The 16,726-nt window shown below is 42.3% G+C and overlaps 1 protein-coding gene and 1 long non-coding RNA gene across 2 annotated transcripts in view; one reads left to right on the top strand and one right to left on the bottom strand.

The window, feature by feature from the left end:
* The window catches only part of mast3b (microtubule associated serine/threonine kinase 3b), a 34,065-nt gene extending 30,904 nt beyond the window's left edge, over positions 1-3,161 (bottom strand). Inside the window, exons 1-2 of the mRNA XM_076725182.1 lie at positions 2,849-3,161; positions 70-159 (exon numbers count right to left, since the gene is read on the bottom strand). Of these exons, the coding sequence (XP_076581297.1) occupies positions 70-159; positions 2,849-2,895 (137 nt within the window). The 5' untranslated portion in view covers positions 2,896-3,161. The remainder of the gene's footprint in view (positions 1-69; positions 160-2,848) is intronic.
* Positions 3,162-13,931: 10,770 nt separating this feature from the next.
* LOC143318684 (uncharacterized) lies at positions 13,932-16,726 on the top strand. Its single transcript, XR_013077023.1, has 3 exons — positions 13,932-14,009; positions 16,229-16,281; positions 16,365-16,726. It is a non-coding gene; the product is annotated as an uncharacterized LOC143318684 (long non-coding RNA).

Genomic DNA, 16,726 nt, shown 5'->3' with positions numbered 1-16,726 from the left:
ATCTTTATTAAATCCACTTACTGTGACATATTCAGTCCATAGAAACAGTCTGCGTGTGACCGGTCTTACCTCCAGGGATGAAGGGTTTGTAAAGGGCTGCAGGGGCTGCAGGGGCTGCATGGGCTCAGGAGGGTGGGGCTCTGGCAAGTGGGCGACAAACTGCAAGGCAAGACATGTTCGCATGGATTAGTGCGCTGACTCAGCACCTCAGCACACCGGCGTCCCTCATCTTTCAGCAGCAGAGCTTCGGTCGAGTGTTCAAGGTCGATGCCTGCATCTCATTGGCTGACGTCAACAGCCAGCCGCTCACCAAGTCTCTGCAGGGTGATGCTGCTGCCTCTCCATTAGCATTGTTTGTTACAGGGTGGTTGGATGCAACACTGGGTGTATCCGATTAGCTGACTTCTAACCTCTCATGAGCTCTTACACCACAGGAAGCTGGCAGCTGGATGTCAACACAGCCGAGGGGAAGTTTCATCGTGCAGCACTTGTTTGCCGAACATCTAATGCAACCTTTAACAGTGTTAGGAAGTGTCTGACATCTCTCAAGACACTGTTTGCTATGATGTTGATAACGATGAAACTCAACAAGGACCATGTTCTTCAAATTCCCAGGATTCCCAAGAGCAATACGCTTTGGGTTCCTGTGCGCCCTACAGAAAAACACCCTCACACTGTGCTTTGTTACTTTTTCTTATCTTACCACACTATTTTTGCATCAAGATATGCATGCTCAGCCATCCTAAGGTCTAAAACTCCTTGATGCTGACCCAGCGCCCAAACAGTTTTCTATTGATTTCCGTGCTCAGATGTAAGCTCTACCTTGTGGGCTCAACGGCGCCGCTATTGTCTCAGTGCTGCAGAGGCTTCTCAGTGCTAAACACAGGACTGGCTACCAAAGCACTAATGAACGTGTTGTCATAGTAATGCAGGGAGGATGGTAGGAAAAACAACTCCTTGCACCAAGACTCCTCATTCTGTAGTGTCGGCTCATAATTACACAACACATGCAGCTCATTACGCTGTGTTTCGTCTTGACGTGTCTCCCTCAGACCCCTCAACCAAAGCACTCAGCGGTGCTCGAGTGAGTAATCGTCCATCATTTCCATTTTAACGGCACTTGGTGGACACTCCGGTTCAGAGTGTAAACTGAGTAGAAAATCTCAGACTGACTCATTGGTGACATTCACACTGAATTTCTGCTCAGATGTTCTGGTCATTCAGGGAGACTATGAAATTGTGTGCGGTCGCAGCTGCAACCTTGCTGTGATAAGACAGCAGCAGGATTATAACAACAATGGCAAGCAAATGGAGAATTGTATTCAGAAGTATTGGCTTGTTCCAATATATTACAGCGCCTCAGTTGCAGATTAAAAGATTGACATTGTCACCTAACAAGGATTTAAATTACTTGCTTAAGTATGCTCTAACAGGCCGTAATAGCTGGCAGAAAGTCCATTTCTAAAAAGCTGTGTCCCTGAATACTGAAGAACAATTCTCTGCAACATATAAGTCTGACTGCAAACAAATATTTTATGCCATGCTTGCCATTTTTGGAGTGGTGGTGGTGAAAGACCCTTAAACCTATATGTCACAGATTTGTTTCAAGCAAATGTGTGCCTGGTGATGCCACCTGTCAACAGCCACTAATAAAACCCTGAACCCCTCCCTGCATGACCAGAGCGAAACCCCCTTGTATCACTGCGCGGGAGCAGCTAAGTGCCTCAAAATTAAGCGAAAAAGGCGCATGCTTTACTGAGATGATCCATGGAGGAGGTAGATGGATGGATCAGGGAATGAGCATGTGAGCAGGGAGCTCCTACGCCTTATGGATCAGCATCTAATGGGCAGCAAATACTGCCCCTTCCCCCCCCTCCCCACAAAAAAAAAGCTTACATTCACTCTGGAGGAAGAGTGGGCGGATATAAGACTGCAGCCATGTCCTTTGATGGAGATGGGATTCACAGGTTAGCAATTATACTGAAATAAAATATCTGTTCTCCCACAGACTGAAAGCCATTTGTCTGCCTTGGTGCTGTGAGGGGGAGCATGTGATTCATGCAGGCATCGAGTGAGGACTTCATGTGAGGTTTAAAAAAAAAGAGCTGGAAAAACACAAAACATCATGAAGATAGAATTCACACTGTGGCAGAGTGAAACATTTGGCATGATTAAAGCAAAAGATCTGTAAAACCGAACAGTGCTGAGAAACTGAAAGAAGTAATCCCACCGACATTTTAAAAACATTCAATAAAATAACTCTTCACAAGTTCCCAAGTTTATCCAGCCATGACTTGTGCAAACACAGTTTCAGTTCAAGGTTGGGAAACTGGATTTTTCTACATACTGTGCAGTAAATTAGTTTAAAGATTAATAGGCAAACAGGAAAACTGGCAGCGTTGAGCCGCTGTGTTACTGTTAAAATGAGAACACTTAGTTTTCATAAGAAACAGGCAACTGATGAGACACCTGTAACTTCTCTAATCTGCTAAGTGCAGTCCTGTCTTCAAACTGCAAAATAAAAGCCTATGATGAAGCTGTAAACTAGAAAATGAAGCCTCAAGCAAATGTCATCACCCAGGGAGACACCATAAGGGGCTGTTTGCATTTCCATCTGGCTGTTTTGGTCTCACAGCTTTAGTGATAGTCCTGTTGTGGGTTTGAACAACAGGCACTTTCAGTGTAAAAGTCTGTTGACTCTTGAGTACACTGGGGTACCATGAAGACTAGATGAGTACAGGAATATTATTTTACTCTTTCTATCACAACTTTAAAATACAGCAGTTTCACGTGACAGCTTGCGGTGTCACACCTGCGCCATAAGATGCAAATAAAAAGAGGAACTTACTCCAGAGTCAGAGAGGGGATCTTCAGCTTATCTCGCCTCGACTTCATTTTCGCTGAACACCAAGCGGGGGCTTCATTTACCAGAGCGCAGCACCACTGGGTCTCACAGCCGGCTTCCAGCCACTCATCGCTGCGGTGGGTGACTAAAAATAACCCGTTTAACAGAGTATCGTTTACCAGCGGCTTCAGCGGATTCCGGGGAGATTTTCCGTGGGAATAGATGAAATAAAAGGCTGTTACGTCTAAAAACAAATGAGGTGCCGCGGCAGTTTTGCGCGCTTCGCTTGTCGTCTGTCTCCGAGGCGCACCGGAGGGCGACTGCCACAAAACCGAGGGAGCGACGGGTCACCGCGAACCTCCATGTGACTGGCGGGGAGGGAGGAAGAGAGGGAGGGAGGAAAGGGGGAGTGTGATGGAGGGGGGTGGCTAAATCAATTTGGGAGGCTGGTTGAGGACGGAGGGAAAGTTGGCGTTGGGGATGAGCAGGAATTCTCAAACGTGATGATTCCGGTTCACATGACAAAAGAAGGGGGACACTCAGGGCTTGGTCAGTTCGCGTGACACAATGTCTCACCATACTGTTTCTCATCTGTGTGTTTCTGTCATGAAGCATCTTTTAACACCACGGTGACACGACGCCAAGATAAAAGTTTTCACTAATGTTGTTTGGTGAGACTTGAGCTTCATCTGTGAATTCAGTCTTTCTCTGTGCGCGCAGCCGTGAACACTGGCAGGCGGCTGGTCGTGATGAGGCTGGGGAATACCTCCGCTGGAGCCCGTGACAGCTGCCACACAGGATGCGTTTCTCACTCTGCCGCGCGCTCTGTGTGTGTGTGTGTGTGTGTGTGTGTGTGTGTGTGTGTGTGTGTGTAGGCTCTGTCTTGTAAGCTTTTATTTTCTGACTGTGGTGTAGGAAGCCATTAATTGCATGGACAGAGTGAATTTCCCCAAGGAGGGAGGGAGTCTCACTCTGTGAATGTGTGTGTGTGTGTGTGTGTGTGTGTGTGTGTGTGTGTGTGTGTGTGTGTGTGATAATGTATTACTCACGTTGTGGGGACATACTTGTGTTTACACAGTCACATTATGGGGACTCGCTTACCAGGTACCTGTGGGGACAAAATGCAGGTCCCCATAATGTAAATCATTACATTAGACTGAAGTTAAGGTGAGGGTAAGGGTTAGGCAAGTAGTGGTTATGGTTATGGTAAATGGACCGTATTTATGTAGGGGTGTGTGTGTGTGTGTGTGTGTGTGTGTGTGTGTGTGTGTGTGTGTGTGTGTGAATGCAGCCACTATGCATGTGTAACTAAATCACGTTTGTGAGCATCTGTAGCTTATTCGAGGCTCCTCTGTCTGTGCGCGCGCAACATGAGGTCTTTACACATGTTTGCAGCATGCTTGAAAGTAGACCTCCTAAGCACGTGTAGGAGTGTGTTTGTGTGTGACTGCGTTGTGTATGTGTTTGCAAGTGCATGCTTGAAAGTCAATTCTCCTACTTATACTGCAGGTGTGTGTGTATGCGTGTGTGTGTGGCGATATCCAGTAATTGCACACTTGAAAGTCAATTTGTGAGCAGCCAATCTCTCTCGCTCTCTCTTTATGTGTGTGTGTGTGTGTGTGTGTGTGTGTGTGTGTGTCTGTGTGTCTGTGTGTGTCTGTGTGTGTGCGCGCTGTACTTTGGTCAAGCTACTAGAAACCAGTCCAACCATCACCAGCTCCCTAGCAACCAGGAAGACACTAGTGTCATCACCGTCACTGGTTGCCATTGGAGATGAAGGCATTCTGCAGAAACCAAGCTGATCTGCAAAAAGTGTCAAAACACACAAACACGCACACGCACGCACACACACACGCACACAGCGTGAGTGGGCCAGTGTCTTCCTCCAGCATGATTGACATGATGCAGCATATTACTTGTTGGATTCACCGTGCTGCTTGTTTACTGTGGGGATCCTTAAACTAGTAGTTTGGTTTCGCTGAGGAGTTTCAGTGTCCGATGACTTGGGTTTTACATCCTGTCAAGAATAAATCTAACTCATGCATCTGTCCACCTGAATATAAATCCAACATTCACTCTCTTTTCGTTCTGCTTTGGTCTCCACCAAGTCCTCGGGGAAATATCACATCTGAGTCTGTAGCTGTTAAATAATGATAATAATAAACTTTATTTGTGTAGCACCTTTCATACAGGAATTGCAGCTCAAAGTGCTTTATAACAAAGAAATCACATGGACCACGTGAGCGCTTCACACTTAAATGGTCCATATGTTCACCAGCTACTCGCCAACGGTGTCTGTCTGATGTTTGGTGCTGAGCAGGTAGTGTACAGTGAGCTTTTAGAGGGTTTTCACCGAAAACAATGCTATGAGAGCAGTGACAGTTAAATAATGAGCTGAAAATTGTTATAAAACCCTGCAAAGCAGAGGGGAGCAGCAGATTTAGGTGGTAACTCTCTTCAGGCTCATCACTACAAGTCACCACTTTGAAACTGTCACACTGATACATTATTTTCAAAAATGCTGATTATAACTGCTTCAGGATTGGCAGATACATACCAACCAATCAGCAGATATTTCAACAATTAAGTGACTCATCACCAGTCCGAGCTCTCAAACCTTGATAACAGCTATTTAATTTAAGCATTGTTGGCATGAAAAACACGATTCAGCAGCCACATGGCCTATTTCTCGCCTCAGTCAATAAACACCAGGTTTGGTGTCTTGTTTTGAAGGAAACTAACAGCGATAACCTGCATATCCTCAACAGCATGTGACACAAAACTGATTTCCTCACAAGCTAAATATTGCACCTGCTCATTGAAATCACCAGGCAGCTAGTTTTTCCTTCCTCTTTACAGAATGGTCAATCGTCTGTTAGACGACTAACATGAAACGGCATCTGTCTGAAGTGCGATGTCGCTGGATCGCTACGTCTATGTGTTTGTATGTGCATGCTGTTAGGTAGTAGGCAGTGGGTATCGGGTGGTGTTTACTGGTGGTGGCGTTGGTGAGGAGGGGAGTTTCCATCCCTGAATCCATGGTAATTGTTTTGCCAGAGCAGCATTTCATAGGAGAGTCATTTTCTCAGTTACCATGGCGATAAGGGCTTTCCTGCTCTTCCCTACCCATCAGCCTTTGTGCTTCCTTCCATCTCTGCTGTGTGAGATGAGGCTTAGCTGAACGCTGTTTCAACAAATGTCCCTCAGCAAATGGCAGCCAAGTCAGATTTTGGGTTGAACATGCTTTAATCCGCCTCCAGTGAACTGGACTGTTTCTACCATTACATCATGTTTTATTTTGGCTTCTCTGCTGAACCACCCATGTAAAAATACAGAGAAAACGGTGTTACACTTCAGTAGAAACTGAAGAGAACACAGTAAATGACTGCAAAGTGCAAGTTAGTACTATATATGACATATTTCTGATACGATATAAGTAACAAAATTGTCTGTATGTTACATCATACATACATACATTATACATTAAAATGTGATTCTGTGAAAACATGTTATTACACCCTCAAATTCTGCTCCAATCCTGAGCCCTCCCTCCCAGTTATTTAAAAAGACACCAGAAAAGTGAGGGAGCAAAGACTGCAGGAGCTTTCATGGTTACAGCCTTCAGGGGACACTGACTGACCACCGCTCAGCGGGGCATGCACAGCCATTAGAGCTGGAGTGAACCTGTCATGAAAAGCTACTATCAGACTCTGTATTTGTGCTGGAAAGACGGAGAGTCTGGTGGAGCATCGACAGCCAAGGCTCTGTGAGAGAGCGCTGGGTGTTGCAGCCCATTATCAGGACAGTTTGAGAGTTAGCCACAAAATTGAATCCATAGATTTGTGTACATGGACTAAAGACTGTCTGTCTTCATGTAAAACCAAAAGTCAGTGTTGCTCATTTTAAGGTAGTTATTTTAACCCAAACCATAATCTTTCCCTGCACTTCACCAAACTGTGACCATCATCTGAAATGTGTCTCAGCAAGCTTTATTTTGGAAGTCTAACCGGATTGCACGTTTATTACTCCTGACTTCACTGCAGAATGAGAATGACAGTGGATGTGGTGCAGGCGCCACAGATACTCTCAACTGAATTACATCAGTTTGAAAGTCGAGTGAGTGTCATGAAAAGTAACAGAACATCCCTGTAGATTAAATTTCATGACTATTGCATGAACTGCTGTGAGACTGCGTTGGTATTAATCGACAGTATAGATTAGCAAAAGAGCAATTTTTAACATTCTATACTGTTTTGTGTATTGTTGATAAAAAAAAATCAGCTGTATCAACATCATATGCCAGAAACAATCTATATGTGATTACATGTACAGCACAAAAATGTTTTGGTGAGTTCCTCTTTCAAACACCTTTTCACAGAAACTCAGAATAGGGTTTTCTAGGAAACCGCAGATTGCATATTGAGGTTTACACACAACCCACATCTCACCCACAGATACCAAAGGCTTCAATAATAAGCAAGAGGACTCAGGCAGGAATCACTGTGCACCAACACCTGAGAAACGTGAGGTGAGGCATTGTTTCTGTTGGTGCCGCTGCAGGAAAAGAGAGGAAAACAGCAGACTGTGTAACTGGAGATTAAAGCTGTGGCTGATAAACTATTCATGCATTGATTCAACCTTTAATTAAATCTCGAAGAATCATTGAAGGCACGTCCTCATAGCCGGTGATAGATGCATAAGATGCTTAAAGCAAACCACAGTAGATTAACAGCATGCAAATAGTTTATGCTGAACAAAGCATAATAACAGCACATACATCTAATTGGAACAACACACATGCACAAAACATGGCAACCTTGCCATCCAAAAATAAGTGTGCTGTCTTTTTCTTCCACAGTCTATCCTGTCACACGCCCCTGAGAGCATACTGTTTACACTGCTCGGTAGCATCCATATGCAGGTTTATCTGTTAATGCCCTCCTTTACTGCCATACAGCTGATGCCTCCATTTTGGAAAGCAGCACCCCCACGTGAGTTAACGTCTCATATATGCTCGATATATATACACACACACACTCACACACACAGTGAACTGAATATGCTTCCCTTGATGACAGAATAATGGCTCCAGTCTTCAGATGGAGGCGCTGTAGGCACATAACCTGAGGGCTCCATTTATTCCTTCACTGACTCTATTACAAACCATTGAAACCTTGTCTGTTGTGTATTTGCTGCAAATATGCTGCAGAGTGATTTCTATGTTTTGACTTCACTTGAAAAGGAATAAATCATAGAGGAAAAATGGATGAGCTGAGGATCAGAATACCACGGCAAGACGAACAGCTGATGAAAAGGACTCGCACAGGCACCTTATTTAACAACCAAAAAAAAAATATGGAAATCAGAAGTGACAGCAGCAACATGGTGTAAGAGATGTGGCGCAAATAACATCACAGGGGAAGCAAGTGAGTGTGAGCATGTGTGTTTGTGTGAGTCACGTGTCAGAAGGCTTTGCAAGTGATTTGCATCATACTGGTAAGTCCACAAGATGGCGTTGAAAGACAATAATGACAGCGGAATAATCCCATCAGTATCAAAGTGTTCAAGATTTGGTATCCCAGACACAGATCAATTGCTCTTGAACACTCTGATTGGACATATTGGCCCTGAATGGCGGATGTAAGAATGAAACACGGGACACAAAACACAGTTAAACTACACTTTGACCTCCATTTGAGTCATTATAAGGCAGTGAGTGTTAAACCTTCGGAGGAGCATCTGTTTTACTCATTATCATAAAAACAGGTTTAAGTTTGACACTTTCTATGATATACTGAACGCAGGCATTTTAAATGATTCAATCCAGATTTAAAAAGGGTCACGGATTCTATTGTAGCAAATAAGACAGTTCAGTCGAGCTTTTGGATGAGTCTTATTTGTTGGTACATCCCTCAAAATGGACTTGAGAGGCTGCGGACAATAGCGTGTGAACAAAGTGGGAAGAACAAGAGATGGGGTGCACGCAATGTGGGAATCTACCTCTAAACTAAGACAAACAGACACACAACAACTTCAAAGTGAGAAGAAGCTCTTTCCTATGAGCACCGTCCTCCTATGGACAAGCGGGTTTCAATTCAGGTGCTGCACAGCTGAGAGCTGCACATGAGGAGAACAATGCTGCTGTTTCATGAACATGGTATAACACACTGTAAGTATGTTTGGCTGCATCTCCCTGCGCTCTCACAGAAAAAAAAAAAAACACACATGTTAAGCAACTTCTGACATGAACCAGTTTTCCTGCTGATGCTGCTTTAACTGAAAAGCTCTCCACTGGTAGACCACTGCTTGTATTGTGAAGAAAAAGCAGGAAATGCAGCCATCTTTGTCACAGAGGTTATTACCAACAGCTATCTGTTCTGTGCATTTTTGTTTCAAACCAGTTTTTGATATTGCAAAGTGCTTATGGTTGAACAGAGCAGTCACAGTCAGCTGCTTAGATGAAGACTTTCTGCACCTCCAACTCATCTGGTGAAGAATCTCAGATAAGCAGATAACATTTTACCCTGCTAGTAGTGTGTATGAAAACAAAGCCGTTAGCTCAAGCTGTACAGAAAGCCTGCAGAAGAGATAAAAACAAAGCTATGGTGGCACATGAGGTTCAAAGTGCTTTTGTATCACTTGTCAAAATAAGAGTCTTAAGAAGAAGAATATTACATGTCCTTTGTTCTGAAAAACCAACAACTGGCTACGTAAGCCACAGGGGTCCTGATTTACAAAATAATCAACTGAGACACATTCAGCTGTTAAGAGATTTGTCCCAGAAGCCGAAGCCTGCCAGCACGGCTGTGACTGACAGATGCTGAGGCATCAGCTTTAGTGGTTTAAGATCTGGGGTCTTCCTCTGCACAAAGTCAGACTGAGTTTGATGTGGTGATACTGTGGGAGGGCCGAGAGCAGGAGCTGCAAAGAAATGACCAACTCCATCAACCACCGAAACCAAACATCCCACCCACCAAATCCCCCCATGATACATGCTGACAATGTTTGGCCTAAAAGTCAGCAAATTGAGATTTCAAAGCTGCCGGCTTCCTTTCCTGTGGTTGAAGTGTTGCTCACGTGTGTGACTGACTCACAGCAGCATCAAAAACTAGAATTTTTTTCAACGATATAAATGCAGTTTTATTAAAAAACAAAAATCTACTCATAAACTGACCGCTGATAGCTGGTTGATGCTTCAAGGGGCAACCTGCTGGAAGCTCTGACTAATGCTTTCAGAGCTTTGCTGCCGTAGGCTTATGGTAAACAGTGGCGGACCATTAAACTACTGAACACTACAGATTTACTAGCATGTGGGCCAGCCTATCCATCTATCTATCTATCTATCTATCCTTCTTACAACTGAAATGTGAATGAAAGCTTGCAGTCCACTGCTTTCAATGTGACCATTTCCTTGGTTTCATTAAAGAACAAAAGATAAAGTTGAACCTGACGGGGGTGTCACCAAAAAATCTTACGGATATCTCAAAACTCAAAACCGGAACTATTTACACGTCTAAGCATATGTGGAAAAGTATGTGTTTTTGTTCGTAATTTATGTGAAACAAACCTCAAAAAGAAAAATAAAGTAGAATGATTTGCTGTATAGTTCAACTACGATCTGTTGGTGAAAGAACACGTACAACTCTCGCTTTCCTAACAAACAAATACGAAGTAAAGTAGGAGGGAAACCATCTGCTCTTTACACACATCATGTGAGTGACAGCCTCCTCAGCTGAGTTACTCAGTCTGAACCACATGTCCATGAACCTCTTCGAAGTCTTCCTTTACAGGAGGTGCTTGTGATGCTATAAGCAGATAAATCGGTGTTTTTTTGAGTTCCTGTCTGCAGTTTCCTCTTCTCAGGCACACGAACTGCTACTTCAGTAGAAAGAGCTTTCAGCTTACCGAGGCGACTCATAAAAATCAGAAAATTCGAGGACTCAAGGGCCGGCTCGCCAGGCCTGAAGCAACACAGCTCTTCTATCATGATTGACAACATCGTCACAAAGCCTGTCGAGTTAATGTTGATCGTCGCAGCTCACATGGTATTCAATGGTAAGATATCTTCTGTTGTTTTTTTTTTTTTTCTCTCTGACACGTGAGGTTTTGTTGGTTTTCACCTGCTGGTGGTTTATTTTTACTGTTTTCTTGAACTTGTTTTTGTGTTTCTTCGTTGTTCTGTTAGAATTATATTGTCTGTTCTTGTTATTATGCCGCTAATGATATCTCAATCTTCCCACTGCAATTAATGAATTACCTGTACTGAATGGTATTGAGGAGTTCCACACAGTCAGTCTTCTCTGAGGTGATGTGGTCTCAGTTTGACTTTGGAGTCTGTTATTGGTTTGCCAGTGTGAAAGGAAATTAAAATGGGGGAAATGCACTTAACACATGTCCAGTGCACTAATTTGTAGCGTCTTCCTCCTAAAACTGGATGCTTGTGTTTGAGATAATTGCATTGAGGCGACAATCATTTTGTGAAATTTTATTAAACGTTTACATTAAAACTCACTGAGATGTGAAATCAGGTAATACAGAAAAATTATTTTGATTGCTTTTTTTCAGGTGTTTGAAACACTGTGAAAAGTCTGGTAGTTTAAATTATAGCTTTAACTCCTTCAGTTTTAAATAAAACAAATTCCGGCTCATAAAAAGTAAACTATAGACAGGACAGTGTACATGGTTAGTGAGAGCATTACTTTTTAACATTTTAACAGCACATACTGACATCCGTGACGTACGTCCTCACATGCAGTGGAATGACTGTTTTAGGTTGATTACGTTGTTACGTTTAAGAAAACAAACCTTCATTTGATCACTTACTGTTCACATTTCATAATGTCTGTTTAGCTACAGTAGGTGTCTGTGCATCTAGGCCGCCGCTAATATTTACACTGAAATACATGTAATACATCACTTATATTTATTATTATGATTATTACACTATAATGTCATTTAAAGGTGGTTTAATCTCACCAAATCACATTCATTCTACTAAAGTCAAAAGCTGAAATGGCAGTTACACCACTTAGCTAATGTTACGTTAGCTTTAATGGGAGTTTAGAGAGGTTTTTAATCTCTGTTATGAATTTAGCCACTTCCTCATTTAGATATGATAGCAATCTGTTTTACCACAATGTTGATGAAACTTCATATTATCAACTCCAGATAACAGCTTGAAACCAGTAAGAAGTTTATACCTTTAGAAAGCTAGTAGGCTAGTGGCTATCTCACCAGCTAGTGTGCATTCACTGCAGTTTAGCTTGTTTTTTTTAGCCCTGTTTTGTAATTACTAGATGCTGCTTTTGCATTCTCTGACTCATCTCTTGTTTTGTCTCCATACAGTCCCCAGCCGAGCGGAGGTCACTGGGATTGTCGGTGCCAACATCAGCCTTCAATTCACATTTAACGTCAGCCTGACGAAAAAAAGTCACTTCGGAGTTTATGCAACAGACCAGAAAAAGATTGCTCAGTATATAGAGGGCAAAGAAAGAGGCATTTTTGACATTTACCCTACAAATAGTTCTGTATTTTGGCACATTAAAAATCTCAAGCTAAATGACAGTGGAAGGTACTGGGCCACTTTGTTCATCGAGTCAGGCCTGCCCCAAGAAAGCAACAAGGTGCAGCTGATCGTTCAAGAGGAGGACAGGAGCAGCACAGGTACTCTATGATTGGCTACACTTCCAGGAAATGACACCAGTACAGATCAATACTAAAGGAGGACAGTTTGAAGTCTGCAGCATGAGAACACTAACCTTTTGAGACTGCAAAGACATCCCATTTTTATTATAGTGGTTGGATTTATACATATACATTAGCTAAATTTAGCTGACATGTACTCGTTTGCTGCAGATCACACAGTTACAAATCGCCCACCTCCTTCACTTCATATGCAAACAGAGAAAAAGCCCTGTTTGTTTGTTTGTCCCACTTTTTGTCTCATTTTCAAAGTAAATATTTACCTGTCCTATGATTTACCAGACCACGCTCAAAATCTTTTAAAGGATGAGGTGGGTAGTGTTCTCTTTTTTTTTTCTTATTGTCAACAAATCCAACAAAAAGACCAGAACCATCAATGTATTGAGCCTGCTTACAAGTATTTCCTGTGTATGATATAGCTTCATTCTATCATGGCATACATAATATTATATTGCTATATTAATATATATCAAGATGTTATGAATGGACTGCACTTATAGTGGTTTTCTACCTCAGCAGGGCAAAGTGGTTAACATTAGCTCTCATTCACCCATTCACACACACACTCACACACTGATAGAGCTGCCTTGCACGGACACTCAGGATGAGCTGGAGATCAAACCACCAAACCTGTGATTAATGGACAACCTGTTCTGTTTGTTGCAACAAATGAAATACCTGACAAGCTATATTTGCCACTTAGTACTAAATACAAAATACAACTGAGGCTGTGGGGATCTCATTATTTTTGGAGGTTTATGAATTTCACTCAAAACCACAAGTGTCAACCTCACAGCAGTGAAACAGGAAAAGTCAGGGGATCGCCAGTCGGACAGATTTGTCATCTTGGCTTCTGTCTGGGCAAAAGTGGTGGACTGACCAACTAACAAAATGACATTGCCATCCATGGATTCATGCTATGGTACCCAGCTGAGACCAGCAAGTATTTTTGTGACCATCTTAAGGGATTTACATCTTCAGGGTGAGGGAATGGGCGTCCAAAGGGAAGTCAGACAGTAATGAGAGATGGATGAATGCATTGTTATTCTTTGTCTATTGATGGAAACTGTTGACAATAAGAAAACTATAGAATAACAATTAATTAAAGCTTAAGTTAAAGCTGCCTTTATGACACTCAGCTGTGAGTCAGTGCCTGTGCTGGTTATAGACTCATATGCCTGCTGCTAAGGTGGTTAGTCAAAGGTGTCTGTGCTTTAACTTCATCGTCTACTTTGAGACATACTTTGAGATATAAAGAAATTCTGTGGTAACAATGGCGACACTGAGTGTATATTTTCATAAATTCCTTTGACTCCTACAGTTCCTCCCATGCAGAGTACCGTCCCAGTACCTGAAGGCAGTGGAAGTTCCTCTTACATCGTCACTGTCCTTGTGGTTTCACCTGCAGTGCTGTTGACTGTGTTTCTTACATGTTTGATCTGGTGTCTTGTGAGAACCAAAGGTAAGGACTCAAATATACTCTGCCACAACTGATAAATCATGGTTCTTGGGGATATTGTGTTGTGTCTAATATAGTTAAAATAAGAATTTAAGTTTATTTCTGTACTTTCTGTTCTTTGAAATCTAAATATATAATAATGTTTGACCAGATAGACCAATGAACTTTAATCCAATATCGGATATAAATTATCACTGGGATTAATTTAAACCCAGAGACAGGCCAGTGTTATTTTATCTGTTTTGGGCTACGCTCAGTAGATTGTTTTTCAGGTTTTTTTTGTGTTTTTTACATTTTTTCAAGCTAACAAAGTGAAGGTGCGAAGAGTAAGTGTTATTGTATGGAAAAAAAATGTGCAGTTGTTGTGGTTAGATGCTCAAAAAATGCAAACTAGACTGCAGTTTCACATCCTTTTGATACAGCTGATGACTCACAGCTTTTTAAAAGAAGTCCTCCTTCCATGCACGCAAATGCGTGAGCCTACTATCATGGAGGGGTGGGAGGAAAAAAAGTGCATTATTTGTTCACTATCTCCAAGGCACTTTCACTTCAGAGACAAACTTTCTGGCCTACTTTGAGTAGGAACATTGCCTCTTTGAAATATTTTGATATCCACTGTGACCTCAGATACCACACTTCATGATTTCTCGTACACGTACGGGAATGAAGACAAGAAACACAAATGCAGGCTTTTGCTGACTGTGCACTGCTGTATCATGTCATGCTAACCTCGTCCAACCGTTATCCGCAAACAGCACTCCTCAAACAGGCCCATGAACAACTCAGCAAAGTGACAGATGGTGCACATAAAATGTACTCTTCTGCAGAAGAGTTCTCTGCTCTTCTGTTTACCTTATATGCACTGCCAGCTCATGAAGGCCACCTCTATACATGGACCTTCATGCTCTTTATAGTACATTCATCCCTATTAGTTTTGAAAGTCCTGCTGAGGGGTCATGTAAAATGTGGAACGACACTAAAACACAACAGTGTGCACCAAGTCGAAATTGTAGCTACTTTTGGCAGAGTGAACTGCATGTCAACTGTCCCTCTGTGATCAACAGCCAATGAAATTGCCGGAAGGGAGGGACTAAAATCTGAGCGGTAGAAAGTGGTGTTTCTGAATCTGGGCAAGATGGAGGAACAACTAATTTATCTTGTGTGGAAAAGTCCCTGCATCTGTCTGCGTATAAATCATCGGTTTCACAAGCTCCACAAGCCAGTCAAACTGCTCAACTGTAAAGAGACAATAGCCTTTGAAACAGGCGCTATCCAGATGGAGCTCTGAGACAAAGTGATAAAACTCTCCATGGTCAGGTTTCCCAAGGAGAATATCATGTACCCACATCCTGCATTTTGGAAAGGGTTCCTCCTCCTCCTCTTGAAGGGAAACAAGAGCAAATGCAAACTTTCTCTTGTCCATTTGTGTTAACAGCCTACTGTGATTCATGTCAGCTGGAAGGACGGCAAATCACATAATGACGTAATGCAGTTTGCACTCCAGCACGCCTGCAGGCATCATGTGCGTCTGTGTGTGACGCTCCCAGATGTGCATAAACTGTCCTTTATCTGATCACAGCCTAATTCAACACAGAAATGTTTGCTGCTTATCGTTCAGCATTTCTACTGCAATGGCCGTTAATCCATTTACCTGAGCACCGGTTAATGCATGAATACCTTGACTAGTGTTAGCATTTTTCTTATTTAGACTTGGAGTCAGGAGACAATTAGCTTATCTTAGCATAAAGACTGGAAGGATGTGGAAACAGCTAGCCTGGCTGTGTCCAAAATAGAAAAATCTACCTACCATTACCACGCTGTAACTCTTTGTTTTGTAATAAAAAAAACAATAATTTGTGGTGTTATGGAAATTACATGCTGGTACTATTTACAGTATGTGCTGGACAAACTACAGTATCTGTTTGGCCAGTACTTCTTTGCAGTGTCTCCAGCGATATGTTGACAGATATGGTCGCTCAGCAGAGGTTTTAGCAAAGATCTTTATAGATGCATGTTGATAACAAACCTGGCAAACACACATTGAATCCAGGAATTATTGCGAAATTGATCCTCTTTCCCTTTGACTAACTTTAAATTTTCAGACCTTATAATAAATCAACAATGTTGATCTGTGGTAAAAATTCAAATCCACATCTTGCACTAGTTAAGATGATTATTTGCTTGACTGATTCAATATTTGACCTGCTTTGCTTCCTATGCAGATGAACAACGACAACCACCACAACAACAACAAAGCTCTCATCCCACAGTCAAAGTAAGAACACTTATCTCATCTTTAAAGATATAAATGTCAAAGCAAATATTTAAAACATCTACAGAAATTCTTCGGCCTGACAGTCTTTGCAGGAAAGAGCTGAGACATCTGAAGATGTGCCTGCATCCTCACTGATCTACAGTGTCCTGGACTTTCCCAAGAGACCTCTGGAAGATTTGAAGGTTAATCCAAGTGATACAGAGTATGCTGCTGTCAGTCCCATGCAGTCTGTCATCTCCCAGAAAAGATAAGTGTGACGCACAGTTGAATGTAAAGCAGCTGATCTTTCTTTCTTTGAGTAAAGGTATGCTAGGTGGCTGATATAATCTAAAAATACAGATCTAGTAAGTGTGATGAACATCTTTTATAAAACAATGCTGAATCCTTCCAGCCTGAGGGCTCCTTGCAATAACAAACATGAGTGTGGAGGAGAATCACTGTTCTG

The sequence above is a fragment of the Chaetodon auriga genome, chromosome 3 (assembly GCF_051107435.1).
Source record: "Chaetodon auriga isolate fChaAug3 chromosome 3, fChaAug3.hap1, whole genome shotgun sequence".
In the NCBI taxonomy this organism is placed as follows: Eukaryota; Metazoa; Chordata; class Actinopteri; order Chaetodontiformes; family Chaetodontidae; genus Chaetodon; species Chaetodon auriga.
This window is presented reverse-complemented; position numbering and strand designations above follow the sequence as displayed.